General features: G+C 31.6%; 1 protein-coding gene across 1 annotated transcript; it reads left to right on the top strand.

Moving 5' to 3' along the window:
- The first annotated feature begins 1,453 nt into the window (after positions 1-1,453).
- On the top strand, positions 1,454-4,540 carry LOC140882284 (uncharacterized). The gene is made up of 6 exons (XM_073288203.1): positions 1,454-1,795; positions 2,140-2,261; positions 2,364-2,454; positions 2,694-2,823; positions 2,903-2,973; positions 3,888-4,540. The coding sequence occupies exons 1-6, from the start codon at positions 1,506-1,508 to the stop codon at positions 4,360-4,362; spliced, it is 1,179 nt and encodes a 392-aa protein (XP_073144304.1). The 5' UTR covers positions 1,454-1,505; the 3' UTR covers positions 4,363-4,540.
- Positions 4,541-23,529: the final 18,989 nt, after the last annotated feature.

Raw genomic sequence — 23,529 nt, 5'->3', positions numbered from 1 at the left:
CGAACTATTGAAAATGGCTTAATTGGTACATGATCCAATTAAAAGGTCAATTTTACCATTCATAGAAATTAATATTATATTTATTAATTTTAAAATATCATATTTATTTAAAATTAATTGAGTAAAATTCATTTTGATAGACGAACTATATGTAAAATGTCAATTTGGTACACGAACTATAAAAGAATGATTTAATTGGTACATGATTTAATTTTTAAAATATTAATAATATAAAATAAAATGGTATTTTTTGCTATCTATGTAAATAATTATCCATTTAAAAATTTTTATATAAATTATATTATAATAAAATCACAAACTCAATAAATAAATCATATGCTAGACTAAAATATATTTAATAATGATAAAATATTTATTTATTTATATTTAATTTAAGTGCGAGTAAAAAAATATAAAATTACAAATTATTAAATCGAGTAACAAAAATTTGGGTTATTAGAAGTACGTAAATTGAGATAATGAGTGAGATTTTTTTTGTGATATTTGTTTTTTCATGATCTAATCTTTAATGTTGAAAATTTTTATACTAAATTTTGAAAAACTAAAACGGTGATTATGCTTGTTTCAATCATTTAAACACAAGATCAACAGACTTCGATGATATATATTTTTATCATATCAATATATTATAATATTTGTTGTATAATTTGACTTAACAATTGTTTATCATTATATATATAATTAATTTTTAAATAAATACGATATTTTAAAATTAATCAATATAATATTAATTCCTATTAAGATTAAAATTGAACTTTTAATTGGATCATGTAACAATTAAGCCATTTTTAATAGTTCGTGTACCAATATGACATTTTACCAATAGTTCGTGTACCAAAATACATTTTACTCTTTTAAAATTAATAAATATAATATTAATTCCTATTAAGGGTAAAATTGACCTTTTAATTGGATAATGTACCAATTAAGCCATTTTCAATAGTTCGTGTACCAATATGACATTTTACCAATAGTTCATGTACCAAAATACATTTTACTCCTTAATAAATAGTAAAAGATACATGCATAAACCAACACACACTGACACACTCAATCATATATATAAAGATAATTATATCGAAAGTTTGTTATTTAAAAAAAATAAATAAATCTCAGCAAAGTTTTGCAAAAAAATTTATCAAACTTCATGAATTCTTTTCACGAACTCCTTGGGATTTGATAAAAATCAATACAAAAGTCTATCATAAAAAAAATTCAATAAAAATATTTTAATTTTGGATTGATTAGAGCCCGTTTAGATTTTGTAGATATTTTTTATTTATTAAAATGTTATTTTAAACTATAATTTTTGGCTTTTGAAAAATTTTAATTTTAACTTATTATTTGGCCATCCAAACATTTTATTTTAACTGAAAAAGCTATTTTTTTTTTTTTTTTAAAGTGCTTTTCTCCTATACCCCTAGATATATGTAAATAAATATAACCTGTGGCCTGTGGGTTTTAGGGTTTGGGAAATTTCTCCAATGGCGAATCGAACAGATCCCCTCGCCAAGAGCATACGAGGTACGAACCCTCAAAACTTGGTAGAGAAGATTTTGCGTTCTAAGATATATCAAAACACCTACTGGAAGGAGCAGTGCTTCGGTCTCACGGCGGAGACGCTGGTTGACAAGGCCATGGAGCTCGACCACCTCGGCGGTACGCACGGCGGGAACCGAAAGCCCACCCCTTTCATCTGTCTCGTCATGAAGATGCTCCAGATTCAGCCCGACAAGGAAATCGTCGTTGAATTTATCAAAAACCCCGAATACAAGTATTTTTCAACTTCTTTTCTGCCTTTCAGTTGTGACGGTAGCGAGTCGGGATTCTTTCAATTTTGCTTGGGCGAACTTATAGGAAATTTCAGCTAGTTTGTTTTGTTTTAGTTCTATTGCAAATTATCTGTCTATGTGCCCGCTGGAGTCAAAGAAAATAAAGTTCTATTCTCATTTGTTAATGATATGGTAGTGGCCTTTGTGTTTCTTGGAATCGATCCATTCTGATGGGATTTAAAAAAATCTGCTCAATTACAGGTTCAAGAAGAAGAATATATGTTGTCCGATTCTTTTCTTCTTGCTTTGGCGAACAAAACTCAAGCATCTCTGTTTTTGGTTGCAGATATGTTCGTGTGTTAGGAGCGTTTTATTTGCGGCTCACAGGGACAGATGTTGACGTGTATCATTACCTCGAACCATTGTATAATGATTACAGAAAGCTGAGGCTTAAGCTAAATGATGGAAGTAAGGTTTTTGACCTTTTTATTTCCTTATTATTTGGTCTTTGTATAGACAATGATTTTGTGTCATCCTAATTTATTTCTTACCTTGCTTGACTTACACCAGAATTCACGTTGACACATGTTGATGAGTATATTGATGAACTCCTAACGAGAGACTACTCTTGTGATATTGCATTGCCACGGATCAAGAAAAGGTATCTGGATTATCAAGTACTATTTTTAACCCTTGGCATCCGTTTTTATAATCAGCTTGTGTTCTCTTTGAACATCTTCATTCCTCAGGTCCTGATTTTTTGATAGTTGTTTTAACTTGCATCAAGTATTGTTCTCTCCTCTTCCTCATTGGTTTCCTTGCCTTAATTTAAGCTCTGGATGTTATGGTCACTCTGCCATGCTTTAGCTACTCATGACCATTTATTTTTACTTTTTTCAGACTGACACTTGAAGCCATTGGTACACTAGAACCTCGAAGAAGTGCTCTTGAAGATGATTTTGAGGAGGATGAAGAAAAGGATGAAGACGACCAGCTTGCAAATGGAATAGATTCTGGGGATCATGACAAGGTCCAGTAATCATCCATTTTGGTAGAAGTTGGTTTCTTTTCTGCTGGTTTCTTGTTTGATAACTTATATTTACGTGCAGGATTACTATGGTGCACGAAGTCCGACTAGGGACAGAGATCGAGAGAGGAAACGGGAAAGCCATAGATACAGGTATGCCTTATTCCATGGGCCTCTCATTGTCTTCGTCCAGTTGAGTTGTGACATTCTTGTCATTTAATGATTCCAACACTCAAAGCTACTTTCTGTCCATACACAGGATCATACATAGTTTTTGTCTGTGTTGGATGAACGTCTTATTTTTTGTCTTTAAACTGGTTTGGAATACTCATATTTTTGTTAACATTCAGGTGATTTATTCAATTGCTGTTGGATTGTCACTGATTGTATCCACTTCTGGTGTTTGAAATGTGAACTTGCTCCATTGTTTTATTGGACACTGATTTGTATCATTGGTTGTGATGGTTATTGATGTTGTGCACAACATGCTTGCTAATGTTGTAACATGATATGAGACTAGAAATTGTGTTCTCAACTTTTAAATTTTCTCTTCATTTCCATCCAAGCAACAAATTAGCTGGAAGCTGTTGTTTAAACCAAACTTAAGGAATTACATGTACTCACGTGTTCAACCAATGTGGCATTTCAAGCCAAAAGTGGCGTGTACAGCTTCCTATAGCATTATATTATGATCCTGCCAGGTTTCTCTGCACTGGCAGTGTGCAGCTGAGAAGTATGATGGATCGTACAATCTTGAATTCTTTTTGTTTGAACCCAATACAATCTTGAATTCTGCAGGATTTTGAATGATATTTGCCTATATTTTTAATTCTCCTTTTGACGAGAGTGGATAGTTCTAAAAATTTTGTTTGCATTTTATCTGATCCATTTGATGAAATTTCTATTTTTCTTGATTTTGGGTGATTAGAAGCAGTGTTATCTCGACTGCCCCTACCCAAACAACCAAAACGAGGCCTTCTAATTGTTTTAATTCGGTTACCTGAAAGGATTCATTGAATTCAAGCGGTGTGATGAAGGTAGGGCTAATCAATTGCGTGAACTTTCAGGGATAGAGATTATGCCAGAGACCGGGATTATGACAGAGAATATGATAGAGACTATGGTAGAGGACGTGATAGAGATAGAGACAGGGATAGGGAAAGAGACAGGGATAGAGAAAGAGGCAGGGATCGACATCGCTTAAGAGACGAAGATGATTATGGTCGTGAGAAAGACAGGGAAAGGGATAGGGAAGGCAGGGAGAGGGAGAGACGAGACAGGGAGCGTGGGAGAAGAAGTTATTCAAGGAGCCGAAGTAGAAGCAGAGATCGCAAGGATCGTGATGGTGATGACCGTCGCAAGAAGCATCGTAGTGTCAGTCCAAAAAGGCGAGGGGAGGGGCCTGATGATGCTTGGGATGAACCAAAAAAGAAGAAAGAAAAGAAGGCAAAGAAGGATGATGGAACCGACCATCCTGATCCTGAGATAGCAGAACAAAACAGGCTTAGAGCCTCCCTGGGGCTGAAGCCTCTCAAGCTGTGAAAATTTTTTATATATAGTTTGTGTTGTTTACTTCCTTTTCCTTTTCATATGGATTGGGGAAAATTTAGTACAGATTGCGCTGGCAATAGTATTGAAAAATGTTATATGTCGCTGTATTTATTGTCTTTGACATTTGATCTGAATTAAATGAAGTTCTGGTCCCTCTTGCAGATACCAATTACTGGGTGATTTTCCCTTCGCTTCTTCCATTTATGACTAGTGATTGGGGCACATGCAACGCATGTATGTAATGCAAGTTATAAATCTTACGTAATGCTTTTATAAAATAATTTTTTATTTTAAATTACTTGATTTAGCTTTAGTTGAAGGTATTCAACAGAATCAATTAGATTGGTTGATAGTTAAAAAATATGACACGGGAATTTTTTTATCTATTTTTTTTAAAAGATAATATTAGATCGGATTGGGACTTGTATAACTCTCCTACCCAATCTCCATCACGAAAAGAATAAGGAGATTTTTTTTTTCTTTCGATCCCATATCCGATATATTTCGGGACCTGTATATTTGAGATCTCGTCAGGTAAAGAGAAAAAATCCCGACATATTTAAGGTTTTGTCTATTAATAAAATGTTTCGAATACAAATTACTATATATTTTCTTATCTCTTATTCTACACATTGTTCTAATTAAATAATTATAAATATAAATTAATTAACGGTAAATTAGCCTAAAATCTCTCTCACTACTTTCACTTTACAAATCAGTCCTCCTGTCAGAATATTTTATTAAGGGCTCCTAGCTGCAATTTTTTTTAGTTCCAGCTCCCCTGTCAAATTTCAATATTAAGAGCTCCCTACTGTTAATTTTTTTTAATTCTAGCTCCCTATTTCAATTAAATGGTACATAAAAGTTTTGTTTTACATTTATTTGTATTAAAATTTTAATAAAGTAAGAATTCTATCTGTTTTTTTCCTCCAGCTTCACCATCAAAGTTCTCCGACGACGGTGATTGTCCTCACCGGCGTGATCATTGAGAGATTTTGAAAAATTATCCTGTAATTTTATCCTACTTTCACCGCTCTCACCTGCAGGAATACAAAAGAAAAGAAAAGTTTTAAAGTTTTTGTTTCTCTCTGCCTCGAGATCTATTAATTTTCGGACTACTTTAATTTCAAGAAGAAGTGTTTTTAAAAAATGTAGCTCAATTCTTTAATTTTCTAATGTTAAAATGAGTTTTTATCATTTTTAGAAAGAAAATTGTATTGTGTTCGAATGAATAGTGGGAGAGTTGAAAACAAAAAATGAAATGAAAATGGGATGGTAATTTTTTAAATTTATTTATAGAAATGATCTGGAAACAAGGAGGAGATGAAGTCAAACCGAGTACCCGTAGCCCGTACAAGTCACCGAACCGTTGCTCTACCGCAGTTTCGTAGTGTGATTGAATAAATTTCACTTATAATCGGTGAAAAAAACTCAGTGAATCAAAGATTCTCCTTTTTCGAAATGGTTAAACATGCCAAAATTAGCTTCAATTGTTTGAAAATTGAAACCGTGCTCAAAAGGTTTGATGTTCCTCATGTGTCCTTCAATGTTGGAGATAATATATCGGTTTGTTTTATGTCATCAGAGTTTTTCATTGTGATGAGGCTAGAGTATGTCAAACAGCCTGTGAATATTTATTTGAAAATGAAAAATATGATTTTGTAAAGTCCAAGGATTTCCAAAATGCAGAGACGGTGAGACTGTTTTGGATTGTGGCGTATTTAGATATCACTGGGTAGAATGTTATTTGTCGTGACAACCTCTTTGCATGAAACCATCAGAATATTTCAACACAGACACTATTAGGGCACTCATTACCGCAAACATCATAAGTGAAAAATATGGATTGTTAAAAATGGATTTTAGGAATATATGGAATTGCTAATGTATTTTTGTTGAATTGATATTTTATATTGATGAGATTTATAGTATATTTTTATTAAATTGATGATAAATCTTTGTTGAATTGAAACGATATTTTGGTTGAATTTATAATATATCTTGGTTGCATCGAAACAATATTTTGGTTGAATTAATATATATTTTAGTTGAATCAATGCGATATTTTGGTTGATGACAAGTTTATGTGTATATTAACTATATATGTATGTCCGTCAAAAAAAAAAACTATATATGTATCAGTACCATTTTTAACTATGGTACTGCAACTAATCTTAGTTTTGCCACATTTTACCACATTAATAATACATAATAATGTAACTGGTACTGCAAATATGTAAAAGAACCAAGACCATAACGATACACATATATATGATGTATATTTAACTTTTTTATTACTGTAAAAAGTCTTAATTGTACCACGATTTTCCAAATTAGTACTACGTAACAATACAGTTGGTACCAAACATACGTAAACGAACCAAGATTGGAGTTGCACCAACGTATGAGTGACCATCCACAAGTATCTGACTCGAAGTTCACAGTGAGGAATGGGTTGCTCTTGTTTCGCAGGCGGTATTATTTAGCTCCAAATTCTTCTTTTAAAGGAGTTGGTGATGCAACAATTCCATACTTCCCCCATGGGAGGCCATGCTGGTGTAAAACGCACATTTTTGCACCTATCAGCAAACTTCTATTGGGAAGGGATGAGAAAGTCACAAGAATTTGTGGCTAAATTTTAAGTTTGTCAAACTACCAAATACTCCACTGAGAAACCATATGGTCTGTTACAACCAACTGAGACCCCCGAACAAATATGGGAAGACATAGCCCTGGATTTTATAACAGGATTGCCGCGATCAAAGGGGTATACAGTCATTTTGGTGGTCATTGATAGGCTTACGAAGTATGCTCATTTTGGTCTCCTGCCAACATCCCAAGCAAGTCAGGTTGCGGAGTTATTTTGTTCAATGGTTATACGTCTTCATGACGTACCCCGGTCCATCATTTCTGTGAGGACCTCGGGTTGCTAATCTCAAATCTTAAGGGCAATTAATGAATAAGCATCATTAATCTAATAAGAAAAGAATAAGGATCAAAAATTTTTTTTTTCAAAGGGTGGTGGGCCCGGGCGGTTAAAAACAACCGCCCGGGCGCCTCTGTTTTTTTTCCAAAACAGTAGGCTAAGCCCCGGGGTGCGCCCGGGCTGTAGTTTTCTGCCGCTCGGGTGAATCCTGGGCAGAAACTCTGCTCTAAACTTTTATCAGCAACTTGATCCTTTCAATCCATCAAACTCAAGTCTAAAACATGATATATAAGATCCAAATCATGCATATAAACATAAACAAGATCTCAAGCATCTATACATGCATTTGTTACATCGAAAAAGTCTCTAAATAACGATAAATGACATAAACTATCTCAAGTTCATACATGCATTTCAAAACCAACAAGTTCTAAGGTTTGATGCTTCTAGATCTCAAGAATTCATCTACAACCCGAGTCTTCACGTGCTAGACTCTCTCCCAGCTGTCAATAACGTCGTTGAACAGCTCCTGCTCTCTCTGTTGTCATGCACACATACAAAACAAGACAACAACCAGATAAACTCCGGTGAGAAATCATTCTCAGTATAATCGATATATAAATGCGTTAAATAAATTCATATCAACTCTAAACATGTCAATTCAAGAATAGAGTTAAAATAACGCATAAATCGACTCAAACTTCAAATCAAGACTTCAATTTATATAGCGCGCTTATCTCAAGAATTGATTCTTATCACTTCATTGCCATCAAGATTTGTAAACGATCTTGACATGGATATCCATCTATCGTAGCCATTCCGGGCTAGAAAATAAGGTTAACCGCAACCTTGGCATAGAATCAATTCAATATACAATCATATCAAAAGCAATAAAGATCCACTACCTGTGATGGATCGACAATAACATAAGTTCTACCTCAAGAACAAGTATTAAACAAGTATGTGATTTGTTCGGGATAACTCAAAAATCATCATTCTCAAGTATCGAATCCCTGACTCTCGATGTCATCTTATACCTTTCATTCTCGAGTTTGTCATGTTCCACATCTGGATAGAAAATACATCAACTCCTACAAGAATCTGATCATTCAAACATCAATCAATCTTTAATCAAATTCACTTCAATCTTGATCACTTCTTCTTCGGTTTCAAGTTGAGGTTCTTGAGTCAAAGTCTCCTATTAAACTCCGAAACATATCATTAAAACATGCATATCAAACTTCATTCTATTCAATCATTTCAGAATTGAATCAAAATCATCAATATAGATTCAATCAACATCATTTCAAACTTTACTTCTTCTTATTCGGTACAACTCGGAGTCGTGAATCGTTAGCCTTCGAAACTCAACTGAAAGCGAGAAATAAAAATGCCATAACATTCATAACATCTAAACAACTATCTCAACTCAGTTATAGGCTATCAAAACGATGTCAAAACATCAACCGGCGGCGTAGCGATTGAAAATTGAGAACCGACACGGTATCGAATTCATTATTAACTTCTTATCAACTTCTAATCACTTCATATCATTCATACTACTCATATAAGCAGCTATAATCTTTTGCTAACAAGTCAAAAACATGCTGGAATCATGATGGAATACATTGAATACGAACTCATCAATCCGGTTTCGATATAAAATCGCATATACGTTGAAACACATAGTCATAAACTCAAACGTACTGATTCTGTCAAATACTGATTTCGAAACCTAACTCAAACATCATAATACTTATACAAGATCGAAGCCCTCGTCTCAAGGATTCCAGAACATCTTTCTGAATCGAAATCGGACAACCGACGCAAAAGTTACGGCGATTTGAAAATCGAAAAGCAAATGAAAAGAAAGGGGTTCAAGCTCCTCTGTTCTCATTTCTGATTTTCATGTCCAAGATACACGTTGCAAGCTGATAATCAAATTAAGAATCTGATATGTATTGCATAAATTGCAATTTAGTCCTTCAAGGTGTCATTAATTACAATTCAATCCTCGGCCTTCTTTTTAATTCAATTTCAATCCTAAATAATTTAAGAATATTAGAATTAAAATCGAAACTCTAAATATTCTCAAATTAAATATACTCGGATTAAAATTAAATAAATTTGGATTAATTAAATAATCTTGACCTTTTGCACTTTAGCCCTTGCAACTTTGATATTTGCAACTCAGTCCCTGATCGGGTTGTATCTTCAAAATTCATCTTATTTAATTCCCGAAACATGAAATTTAATCTTAAATCCCATAAATATTCAAATCGAATATTTATTCTTTTAATTTAAGAATTCTCGGAATTTAATTTTCAAAATCCGTAAATTCTCAAATTAAATATTTTCGGTTCGAAAATTTAATCTATCATTTCCATAACTTCTCAATTCAATATTAGCCCATAATATGGAATTAAATTCTCAAATCCCATAATTAATAATTTAATATTTTCGGAACTTACAATTCCTCCCCTCTAATAAATGATTTCGTCCTCGAAATCGTAGTCAATCCAAATATCAAGTCTGATAGACTGAATGCTTATCTGCAGTTATTCCCACTTCAATCATCCAACTCTGCATTTCGTATCTCACTTCATCTTTCAATCTCTTGTCAGATTATTACTTCGAATCTGTTTCTATTTTCGTGTACTTAATTAACCGATAAGAATTCTTTCTGAGTGGTTTCTTTCCTCAATCAAGGATCTGTCGAATAATCGACTTAACTCAGAATCTTTTCAATATCTATCTCACCGGATTAACGCACGTAGGAAAAATCGATTGATACTTCACATAGATACGTGAAACAAATCAAATCCATCATATTAAACTGAAAAGAAGAAATCTTTCATTCACACCATCAATTCCATCTGATATCTCAGTCAGTGAAATTCAACTTCAGTAACGACTTATTTCTTTCTCGATATCATTCTATGCTCCGTATAGAAGATATATCAAGTCTACACCGTTATTCTATTCATCGCTTCAAAATCAGTATTCTCATTCATATTCTAAATCTGTAAAACAACTCTGCTCTGTTTTACTTCTGAATTGAATGATGTTTCAAGAATACTTTTCTGCTTAACTATTCAGTTTCAGCTTCAAAAGTTATATCTTTCATTCAATACTAATTCTGTTTCTTCTTCTCTGTTTTCATTCCGTACATATTTATATTCATCATCCTTGTGTTCCTCAAATCAAATCTGATATGATATCGACAAATCATGGTTGATCTGATATTATATACTTCAATAGTAGCATTTCAACACAAAGAAATCGGATTCTCTTTCATCATATCATCATAACATTATCTCAAAATCGACTCATTAGCTGTTACAGGAATTGTAATCATCAAGTGGCAACACATCAAGTCAAGTAATACCGAATCAGGTATTAAAGTTCTGAGAATAGTCTCAAAATCTGGAAAATCAAGTCAGATAATCCATCAATCGAACAATGGTATAATGTAATCACATATAACCAACTCTCAGAACATCAATCAATCAATCGATGCCACATCTGTCTAATAAATTTAAAGTCTTAATCCTGACAATAGATTTTAATCATTCCTGTAATTTCATCATATATCTATCTTCTTCACAGATCTGAATAGATAGCTGTTATTCACATCTCATACAGTGTATTCTACAAGTCTGATTAGTCTATTCGGACTATCTATTAATCAGAGTTTATGCTGTATTCACAGATTTCAAAGTATTCACAGCTGTTAATAATCGATATCATGTCAGATAAATTCATTCTCGAAATTCAATTCATCTTCTCTGATTATTCTTCCAATTCAAGGATAACATGTTGTACCTTTACCTCAAAAAGTATTCAAAGTCTTCTGATTATCTGTAATACAATGTAATAGTAAACCCAATGTTTCAATCTGAAACATTATTTCTTGGCTTATTGTTCGTCTTGCAACGAATCTAATCACAATTCAGTGATTTGATCATACAGACAGATTATCGTATCCAGTAATTTCAATCAATCTGTTCATAACTACCACCTGTTTACTTCATATAAACTGTTTCATCTTGGTAGTTTCACAAAATATTCTTTCAAAATTTGAAATTTATTTTTCGGACATATCAATCACAATCAGATAATCAATCATAATAGAATTCATTCATTCTGATCTGAGGCTTCAATTAATATCTCTATATGGCATTCTATACTGAATTCTCATCGCTTCAGTTTAATTTCTGTGTTTCTTTCATCTTCTAAACAGTTCTGGATTGCTTTCAATAAAAAATCATTCTGATTGGTCATATATTCATCTGAATATTCAAACCAGAATACACAAAATCTGAAAGCAATTGATCGAATGCCTGTTTCGTTCTTCATTTCTATTTCTCAATTAAGTTCTAATAACTTGATCTCATCTCAATGTGCTTTAATCCTTCCAAATCAATTCTCACTTAATTTGGATTACAAAATTCTGACTGTTTTAGTATCTATCTCGATACTTCAAGCACATAAATTCAAAAGATCAATCAATCACGCAATCATCTTTTCTCTTCGTTCTATTTCCCAAATGTCAATTGGAAATTTTATCATTTACGAGTCAAAACTATTATAATATACTGAATGTATACATCAACCAATCAGTAACTCTTGAAATTCAAAATCAGGGAAACTCACTTAAGTCAAGGTCATCCATAGAACAATAATATGAATGACAATATGCTAAGTGAAAACAACTCACTAGCAACTCAACTCAAGACGAGTAGATCAAATCAGACTCTATAAAAAAAATAAAAGTCAATCAAAATTGATTGAGGTCGGAACCAAAACCTCAAAATCAATATCAAGAATTTCAAAAATCATGATTTTATGATGTAATAACTTCAGTAAAATGAATAAAAGACTCATCTGTAACTGATTTTCATATCATCATCTATTCTGTAAACCTCAAAAGCAGTATTCAATTCATAACTCATCAATCCGCAATTAAATTTCAGTTCCCAACTTAAACTAACGTCGAGAAGCTTACTGGAATTATATCTGCCATCTATACTCATCGGCATATATTTCAATTCTGGTTTAGATCATGAACATATCTAATGCATCGAATATACTGATTTCGACATATTTCTGTAATCAAACATCATATAGTAAACCAAAATCACAGAATCTTAATTCGAGATTCTATATCATCATATTCAATTGAACATTATGTTCTTACAGATCTAATTTAATCGCTTCTTATCATCAATTCCTCTACTCATCTGTATTCAATTATTGCATCATCATCTATCATGCAATATAAACAGATATTTCAATACGAACTAAATCATCTTCAGTTTCAATTCATCGAAGCAATAGTTCCATTCTTCAGTTCAATTCACACCGTCTCTTTTCTGATACAGAGGTGATCATATAATAAGCTTTCAGCTATCATGAATATATTGCATCAATAATAAACAGGTCAAAACAAAATAAATCTGTTATCTGAAATTTCATTCTCAGGTGCAATTTCATTCTGATTCTCCGTATACTTCTGCTATAGAAATTGTAGCTAAATATGTGTTTCTCTCACACACCGTAGCAACTTTACAATTTCAGTCCTTTTGCTTAATCATTCAGCTTCAGTTCTATTAAACAAGACTATGTCTTTCATAACATGTTTCAGTCGTCAACATTTATTCAAACATATTCTTCGAATTCAAGCCATAATTAAACAACTCAATCTTGAGATTTTTCATCATCTCCAATTCAAAGAATTATAATAGGCTTGAAAATCTACTAAGACATTCTTCAATACTCAAAATATTCAGCTTCTAAAAGGTATATTTTTCCTTCTCATCATTTCTATCTGTTGTGGCAAAGAAACATTAATAAAACTCTGTTCAAGCACTTACCAACAAATAAATATACCTCTATTTTGTCAGAATTTCTTCGTCAAAATCTATCAGTTGGTTGCTAGGTCTAGAAGTTGGTAGACAGTAAATCTGATACATCATTCATCGGTATCTTCCAGATATCTGAACATCAGTTCTTCAGAATAACTTCTACATGCAATACATCTATTCATTCGCTGATATTCTGTTCTGTTCAATCAGAGATATTTCATTCAGCTGAGCAATAATACACTTCTGTTCAATCTGACCATACCATTCTGTTCAGTCTGGCCATACAACTCTGTCAGTCTGGGGTGCTTACGTCACCCAAAGAACACTGTTCTCTTCAATTATGGGTGCTTACATCACCCGAGAAAATTCTTATAATAACATCAATAAGAATTCAAAAATTTACAAATCAGTAAATCAATCAATTCAATGTCAAAGGTAGATCAAGAGCACATGCCATTTATCAAATCATCGAATCAAATACTGCACAATCATGCAATACTATAAATGCATGTGACTCACTCTACCCCGCTCAGCTTCAATCTCAGTCCAGAACCTATGCTCTGATACCACCTGTTGTGGGGACCTCGGGTTGCTAATCTCAAATCTTAAGGGCAATTAATGAATAAGCATCATTAATCTAATAAGAAAAGAATAAGGATCAAACAATTTTTTTTTTTCAAAAGGGGGTGGGCCCGGGCGGTTAAAAACAGCCGCCCGGGCACCCCTGTTTTTTTTCCAAAATAGTAGGCTAAGCCCCGGGGTGCGCCCGGGCTGTAGTTTTCTGCTGCTCGGGCGAATCCTGGGCAGAAACTCTGCTCTAAACTTTTATCAGCAACTTGATCCTTTCAATCCATCAAACTCAAGTCTAAAACATGATATATAAGATCCAAATCATGCATATAAACATAAACAAGATCTCAAGCATCTATACATGCATTTGTTACATCGAACAAGTCTCTAAATAACGATAAACGACATAAACTATCTCAAGTTCATGCATGCATTTCAAAACCAACAAGTTCTAAGGTTTGATGCTTCTAGATCTCAAGACTTCATCTACAACCCGAGTACTCATGTGCTAGACTCTCTCCCAACTGTCAATAACGTCGTTGAACAGCTCCTGCCCTCTCTGTTGTCATGCACACATACAAAACAAGAAAACAGCCGGATAAACTCCGGTGAGAAATCATTCTCAGTATAATCGACATATAAATGCGTTAAATAAATTCATATCAACTCTAAACATGTCAATTCAAGAATAGAGTTAAAATAACGCATAAATGGACTCAAACTTCAAATCAAGACTTCAATTTATATAGCGCGCTTATCTCAAGAATTGATTCTTATCACTTCATTGCCATCAAGATTCGTAAACGATCTTGACATGGATATCCATCTATCGTAGTCATTTTGGGCTAAAAAATAAGGTTAACCGCAACCTTGGCATAGAATCAATTCAATATACAATTATATCAAAAGCAATAAAGATCCACCACCTGTGATAGATCGACAATAACATAAGTTCTACCTCAAGAACAAGTATTAAACAAGTATGTGATTTGTTCGGGATAACTCAAGAATCATCATTCTCGAGTATCGAATCCCTGACTCTCGATGTCATCTTATACCTTTCATTCTCAAGTTTGTCATGTTCCACATCTGGATAGGAAATACATCAACTCCTACAAGAATCTTATCATTCAAACATCAATCAATCTTTAATCAAATTCACTTCAATCTTGATCACTTCTTCTTCGGTTTCAAGTTGAGGTTCTTGAGTCAATAGTCTCCTATTAAACTCTGAAACATATCATCAAAATATGCATATCAAACTTCATTCTATTCAATCATTTCATAATTGAATCAAAATCATCAATATAGATTCAATCAACATCATTTCAAACTTCAACTTCTTCTTATTCGGTACAACTCGAAGTCGTGAATTGTTAGCCTTCGAAACTCAACTGAAAGCGAGAAATAAAAATGCCATAACATTCATAACATCTAAATAACTATCTCAACTCATTTATAGGCTATCAAAACGATGTCAAAACATCAACCGGCGGCGTAGCGATTGAAAATCGGAAACCGACACGGTATCGAATTCATTATTAATTTCTTATCAACTTCTAATCACTTCATATCATTCATACTCCTCATGTCAGCAGCTATAATCTTTTGCTAACAATTCAAAAACATGCTGGAATCATGATGGAATACATTGGATACGAACTCATCAATCCGGTTTTGATATAAAATTGCATATACGTTGAAACTCATAGTCATAAACTCAAACGTACTGATTCTGTCAAATACTGATTTTGAAACCTAACTCAAACATCATAATACTTACACAAGATCGAAGCCCTCGTCTCAAGGATTCCAGAACATCTTTCGGAATCGAAATCGGACAACCGACGCAAAAGTTACGGCGATTTGAAAATCAAAAAGCAAATGAAAAGAAAGGGGTTCGAGCTCCTCTGTTCTCATTTCTGAATTTCATGTCCAAGATACACGTTGCAAGCTGATAATCAAATTAAGAATCTGATATGTATTGCATAAATTGCAATTTAGTCCCTCAAGGTGTTATTAATTGCAATTCAATCCTCGGCCTTCTTTTTAATTCAATTTCAATCCTAAATAATTTAAAAATATTAGAATTAAAATAGAAACTCTAAATATTATCAAATTAAATATACTCGGATTAAAATTAAATAAATTTGGATTAATTAAATAATCTTGGCCTTTTGCACTTTAGCTCTTGCAACTTAGATATTTGCAACTCAGTCCCTGATCGGGTTGTATCTTCAAAATTCATCTTATTTAATTTTCGAAACATGGAATTTAATCTTAAATCCCATAAATATTCAAATCGAATATTTATTATTTTAATTTAAGAATTCTCGAAATTTAATTTTCAAAATCCGTAAATTTTCAAATTAAATATTTTCGGTTCGGAAATTCAATCTATCATTTCCATAACTTCTCAATTCAATATTAGCCCATAATATGGAATTAAATTCTCAAATCCCATAATTAATAATTTAATATTTTCGGGCCTTACAATTTCGGACCGCGACCCCCTCTTCACAAGTCACTTCTGGCAAAAAGTGTTTGAATTGATGTGCACCAAATTAAGAATGAGTTCATCGTACCACCCACAAACCGATGGCCAGACGGAGGTGCTAAATCGGTGTTTGGAACAATACTTGAGGGCGTTCACTATGGAAAAACCCACTATCTGGGCAAACTTTTTATGTTGGGCAGAATATAACTATAATACAAGTTACCATTCTGCTATTGGAATGACTCCATTCCAAGCCGTCTATGGCCGATTACCACCAACCATTCCAGTTTATGTTCGGGGGAGTACTTCATTGGCCATAGTCGAATCTGAGTTGTTGGCACGTGATGAAGTGTTGAGGAAATTAAAACAACATTTGAGTGTTGCACGACAGCGAATGAAGCTACAAGCAGAAACTTCCTGCAAGGAAAAACAATTTCAAGTAGGGGATCTTATCTTGGTTAAGCTTGCCCCTTATCGACAAACTACTGTAGCTCGCCCCTTATCGACAATTTCCTGTCATGGCTCGAGTAGGATAAGTAGCTTACAAGCTGCAGTTACCATCTACAAGCCGCATTCACCCCACATTCCACGTATAACAACCAGCCACTATCTTCGCCTCTGAGCATTTTAGCTACTCGGATTATCACTCTCAATAATCAGAAAGTGAAGCAAGTGTTAGTGCAGTGGTCTGACCAATATCCAGAGGATGCCACTTGGGAAAACTTTCATGAGTTTCTCTCTTTACAATCAGTTCAAACTTGAGGACAAGGTTGATTTTGAAGATGAGGGGAGTGATAAGCCCGTGAGATTAGAGATGGACTCACAATTGGTGGGCCAACAACTTGAAGAATGGGCCAACAAAAGGATAATTGATAAAAGCCCAGTCCAAATAATGAAAGACTCAGAAATTCCCAATACCACCCAAGTGCTCGAGGAAGATGAAGGAGAGGGTAACCAGCGGCCAGAGCCTAGAAGACGCAACCAACCTACATGGATGAAGGATTACGTCATAGGATAGAGAAAGCATCTTTTATATCAATTGTAGTTAGTTACGATTCTGTTTCAGGATGTTTTCTCCTGCTTTATTGCTCATTATTTAAAGTTTGTAAAGAGAATATTTGGGATTCATTCAGAAATATTATCAATAGAGTTTTGCTCTTGGGAGTTTGGCACAGACTCGAAGTGTGCGTACTCTAATCCTATCAGAGCCACCTTGGAATCGAGGACAAACAGAAGGGTAACATAATCAGTACAGTATAGATTTGCGAAAGAAGGGGATAAATTGAGCAAAAAAAGAGCGTCAGTAGTCAATTATCCGCCGGGAGGAGAGAAAAGCAATCCCAAAATTGATGATTGATTGATTGATTGATTGATTAATGACGGTTCTAGTTATTGTTTGTACTGTGCTTTCTTAACACTCCGGCACCGTTCTGTTCACGATATTACTAATATATGTATAACTCATCATATCCAATCTCACGTTCTTCTCATCATATTATTTATCTATATATTAACTATTTATTTTACATCAATCAAATCATTAATTATTTATCTCACATCAATCAAATCATTAATGAATCAAATCAAATAAACCATAATCTATCAATCAAATCCAATACAATTTTAACTATCATTTCTTATTTATTTTTTATTACATTATACTAATTATCTATATATTACTTATACCATACCTTAAACCAAACAGTGCCTTAATATATTCTCTAAATTAGTATAATAATATAATACTAATTAACCATTAATCCAACCTCCTTCCTAACTTGTTGGCATCACTAAATGATTAATCCACCCTGTGTTTATACAATTTTATTTATTTATAATTAATTTATTTGATTTTTTTTTTGAAATTATTTGATTTTATGTTAAAATGGATGATTTTTTATTTTTTTTATTTTTTTGATATGGGGGGATTGGGGGTTAAAAATGGATGATATCAGAATCAAAATGGTAAAGAGTAGAGATTGATCATGTTACTATTTTAAATTGATTATATGTGTATGCAATCATAATATAAAGTTAAAAATTTTTGAGAGATTAAATTGTCAATTGAAATGATAATGTTAAAACATGGACAAATATTTTACCATGACACCACTTTTTTTGTTCTGTTAGACTTTAGAGTTTAGATTAATAATAGGCGTAGATTAGTTATTAATCAATTATATTCTACAGATATTTATAGCTGTAGATAAATAGAAAGAAACTAGTCTACCACCATATGTTCCTATATTCATTCATGTGGAGTGGAGTGGACTATGGTGGTTGTTTTTGTTTATGGTTTTCCTTTTTTAGTTTTTCCTTTTTTTTTTCAGCATAAAAATCCCATTTCATATAATTTTTGAGATAGCCAATTTTCCACATAAAAATCCCATCACAAACTATTTGTTTCCCACACTAACATAATTTACATAAATCATACTATTTTGCATTTATTTTATCCATGTTATAATTATAATAACATTTATTATATATATAAGTATATTTTACTACAGTCCCCGTTAAAAACTAAATCGTATTATCGTGTATATTTTAACAATCACTAATTGTTAAATTAATTGTTCTGTATTTTATTTTATTTATTAAAAACTGTAAACTTCATATAACAAATAGTACCTAATTAATAATATCATTTGCAATCACTGTGACCACAAGAAACCATATATATATATATTATATGTGTGTTAATAACATTAAAAAAATAAAAATTAGGGAATATCACCCTAAAAACATATTAATCAAATTAACGCCCCAAATTTACGCCGCCACAGCCATTAACAGAACAGCATTAAATATTTACCTGATTCTAACACTTTTTTAAAAAAACATCATGTTTATGTTGCATACTTGGATCCTAAATTAAAAGGGGAAAATTCTTAGCCGCCTCATGGGTAGTGCTCGGTTTGCCCGATCCAATGGCCCGATCATAAAGATGAGCTTTTCTAAAGTTGACTTGCTCGATAGAGAGATCTCTTTCTCTTAATTAGTTATGTTTAAATTTTCCAAAAAAAAAAAATAGTTATGTTTAAATAAATAAAACTGTCATGTTATGTTAAATTTTATTTTAGGTGAGATATTAATTAATGTTAACAAGTTCTTGTCATACTCTATTAATCATTCTCTCAAATGTTAATTTGGTAATTAATCAAAATATATATTCGATTCAAATTTTTTAATATTAAAAAATAAAACAAATTGGTGGAGTATGGAATTATGTACGTACACCGTGCAAGTAAGTTTTCTATAAGAATATCTCATGGATCTCGATCAGACTCATCTTTATAATTATAATTACACAAATAGTGATCATAAAATAGCTTTTTAATATTTTGGTAAAAAGATCGTAGCCGGTCAATTTCATCTGCAAAATGAAATGATTACTTCACTTATAAGTTATATACTATCAAGTTACCCACAAAGGGGTGATTCTTATATTTTTTTAGTTTGTCTTTTTCCTTTCATCATATATATATTATATATATAAATACATCAAACAGACTCTGTATCCAAGGTAGAGCAGTTTACGATGTGTAGCCTCAAATTTGCTAATTATATATATATATATATATATATATATATATAATTTATCTTTCAATTACTAAATTAATTACGACTAAATTAAATTCATATTTAAATTGTAATTTTGATGGTTCAATGTGATTAATTATATTTATAAAAGATGAAGATAATTTTGATTATATTTGATTTTTTAAATAAGAATTTAAATTTACATTTCATTTTTGTTTTAATTTTACTCGACTAATGTATAAAATGAGGCGTAAATTTATTCATAAATAAATTGCAAATAATACAAAATTAAATATAAATATCAATTCTCTTTTTAAATTAATGTAAGAAACATTTATCTTAATTTTAGTCCCAAGCCCCATTTTCTTTTGGACCCATGTATCATTCAATTCTCAAGAATTCTCAAGTGAAATACATTCAATGGAATTTCAAGTTCCGTCATCGTTTTACGTCTGATAATGGCCTCCAATTTTTTATTTTTTTTTAAATGAAAGTTGTTTTCTGTTGGTTTTGATCCCTATTTCTACAATTTACTCATAATGCAATGCATGCATTGCATTGGCAAATCATTTCAAAAGATTATAGTGAGTTTGAAATATGCGAGCAAAATACTCGAAAATGACCAACTACACTATTTTCGAACCATCAAAAATGTGAAAAAAATCGTTTCAAAAGATTATAGTGAGTTTGAAATATGCGAGCACAATACTCGAAAATGACCAACTACACTATTTTCGAACCAACAAAAACGTGAAAATAGCCGGTAATTATACATTTAACTTAATTTTTGGTCATCTTTAAATCTCTGACCATCGATATTGAATTTTTATCATATGACATATAACTTTATTCGCATTTTTCGAGACGACTCTATTATGAAAATTTCAAGATAATCGAAGTTGTCTTGAACACGAATACACATAGATCCTCACACCCTAAAGTGCGTAAAATCAATATATATATATATATATATATATATATATATATATATATATATATATATATATATATATATATGAGCTTGACCCATTCAATATTTATTGCTTTATATTCAAAATATTCATTGATATTTATTTATATTTATATATAGTTTATATTAAAGCATTAGTTCATGTATGTTACAAACCACATAGCTATAATTAAATTAAGATGATATATGTGATCTCAATTATATCTTTTCGTGAACTTCAGCATTTTAAGTTGGGTGAAGAAAAAAATTCTCGTATTAAAGTTTTTATTGCATGCAACAAGTGGTCAGTTAAGATTGAAATTGGTGAACCGGTCCATCTCGGGTCATATAAAATTTTAAATTCATAAATTGTAGATACAAATTTATTTAATTTGGAAAAAAAATATTTTTTAAATTAATTAATAATTCATTTTAAATATATTTTTTTTTTAAAAAAAGAAAGAAAAGCACTAGTACTTAAATAGCCATTAGTCTATATATACTGTATACATGTCGTAGCTAAAATAAAGTCATGTTAGTCCCCCGTCAAAATAGCTGAAACCTAATGATGATATATGGGCAACTTATAGATAACTCTCTAAATCAAATATAACTTTCAATTTACTCCCTATATTTGTCTTTTCGAAAATGCCCTTGTCGTTATTTTAATCATTATTATTTCTTGAATTATCAAATGTGGAATCGGATTCAAAATCTGATTCACTTGATTCATCAAGATAATAAATATTTTCATCATCGGATGAAAATTCAATTGTTTCTACGGGATAGAATCCAATAGTATATATTTCTTCAAGAAGTTTAATTTTATTTTTCTTTTCGTTTCGTTTTGGACATTCATTCGCATAATGTCCTTCTTCGTTGCACAACCAACATGTGCAATTCTTTCCTTTACCCTTTGGGCAAGGTGATTTTTTGTTATCAAACTTTTTATAAAATTTTCTTTTATAAGGTTTTTTTGAAGAAATTCTTTTTAAATTTCTTTTTCTTATAGGGAATAAATTTTTTATTAAAAGATTTATAAGGTTTATTAAATTTATTCTGTTTCTGTCGTTTTAAATATTTGTGTGACATGTTTGTTTTGCAACCGTATTCTTTTACTGTGAATTCTATTTTGTCACAACAAAGTTTATTGTTTTGTTTGTAGGATTTAGAGATTCTTTTATTTAGTGTTACTTCATGACATTTCTTTGTTATTATGTCTTTGATGAATTTAATAGCTCCTCCTAAAGTTTTAGCATAAGGACTAGTTAAGAATTCATCTTTACTGTGTATAGGTATATTAGGTATCTTATTAAAGATACTTAGTTTATAATGTTCTTTTTTATCAGCATCTATTAATTGATAATAGTTTGTTTCATAATCACAAATAAATTCTTCTAAGTAACATAAATTGCATAATTTAATATTATCTAATATAAAGATTGCTCTATTTTGTTCTATATTCTTAGCTATCAAATTAGCATCATTATTAGAAACTCCTAAAAATTCTTGGTACAAGGCATCAATAAATAGTTCGAAATATCGATGTCCTGTCATTCCTTGTGGTAGATTAGTAATTACTAGGTTTTCAGCCCAAGTTCTTACTGCTCCTACCAGTGTCATTTTTATCATCCCATGAGTTAAAACTTGAATATTCTCACTTTTGTCTAATAATGGTGTTAATTGAATTTGTACTGATAGTTCATTTGCCCAATGATCTATCTTTGATTTTCTTTCTTTGGCTGTTGAACATCCTAAATCTAAGATATTTTGTTTCACAAATCCTGATGTTTTTGATTCTCTAAGAATATCTCTAACATCTTTATAAGATCCAGAGTATTGGTCTCTGTTATATTTAAATTCTTCATCATCTCTTCCACCACTACCTTCTACATTCGTTCGTAGATTTAATCGTGGTCTAGAATCATCTTCAGATTCTGATTCTGAAATATCTATATCTCTCTATTGTTCTGAGTCCTGATGTGAATGATATAATTCTGAATGATATAATTCTTCTGTATTTACTCCTATTTGTTCAAAATCAGATGAGTCGGTTTCACTTAACATCTCCATACTTATGTTTGCCATAACTAAGGGAATTTCTATACCATGATTCAATTTTGAATGGTGGTTCTTCTTCCATTTTTTTTTTCCTTTATCTATTGGAAGAACTTCCTTAAGATAGTTTAATATTTCATTACTATGTCTTTCTTGTTCAATTATTAATCTAGTCGTTGCTAAATCAATATATTCTTTGAAATTCTTCTCTAATTCTTGTATTGATAGATTGATCTTATTAATATTATTTTCTAAATCTCCTAGATCTTTTTTTAATTTTATTAAGGACGTCATTGCGATGAGGTTGACTCATTAACAATAGCTTGTTTAATTTTAAGAATATTTTGATTCATGGTTCCAATCTTATCAAGAATATCTTCATCATTTCTAGCAAATGATAATGATCTTCTTGATACAGACTGTTTTGTGATTTGGAGGTCATCTGAACTCCATCTTTTATAGGGATTTATTTCTTCAATAAATGCTTTTCGAGGGTGTTCAAATCTTGTAATATTTTCAAACATTCTTTCAACAGAAATAGTTGATTTTGTTGAAATTATTCCTGTTTGAGAATTATTACTTATTGCTAAACCGACAACATGTTTATATTGATCGGATGGTTTCCTGTTAACATAAGATTATTTCTATAAAAGTAATAATCTAATGTTAAAACGTCATTTATGTTTTTATCAAAAAGAGATATATTGTATTGTGGATAAATACAAAATTTTATCTTTTTGTAACATAA

Source organism: Henckelia pumila, chromosome 2 (genome assembly GCF_033568475.1).
Source record: "Henckelia pumila isolate YLH828 chromosome 2, ASM3356847v2, whole genome shotgun sequence".
NCBI classification, from domain to species: Eukaryota; Viridiplantae; Streptophyta; class Magnoliopsida; order Lamiales; family Gesneriaceae; genus Henckelia; species Henckelia pumila.
Note: the sequence above shows the minus strand (reverse complement) of the source record. Positions and strands in the feature narration are given on the sequence as shown.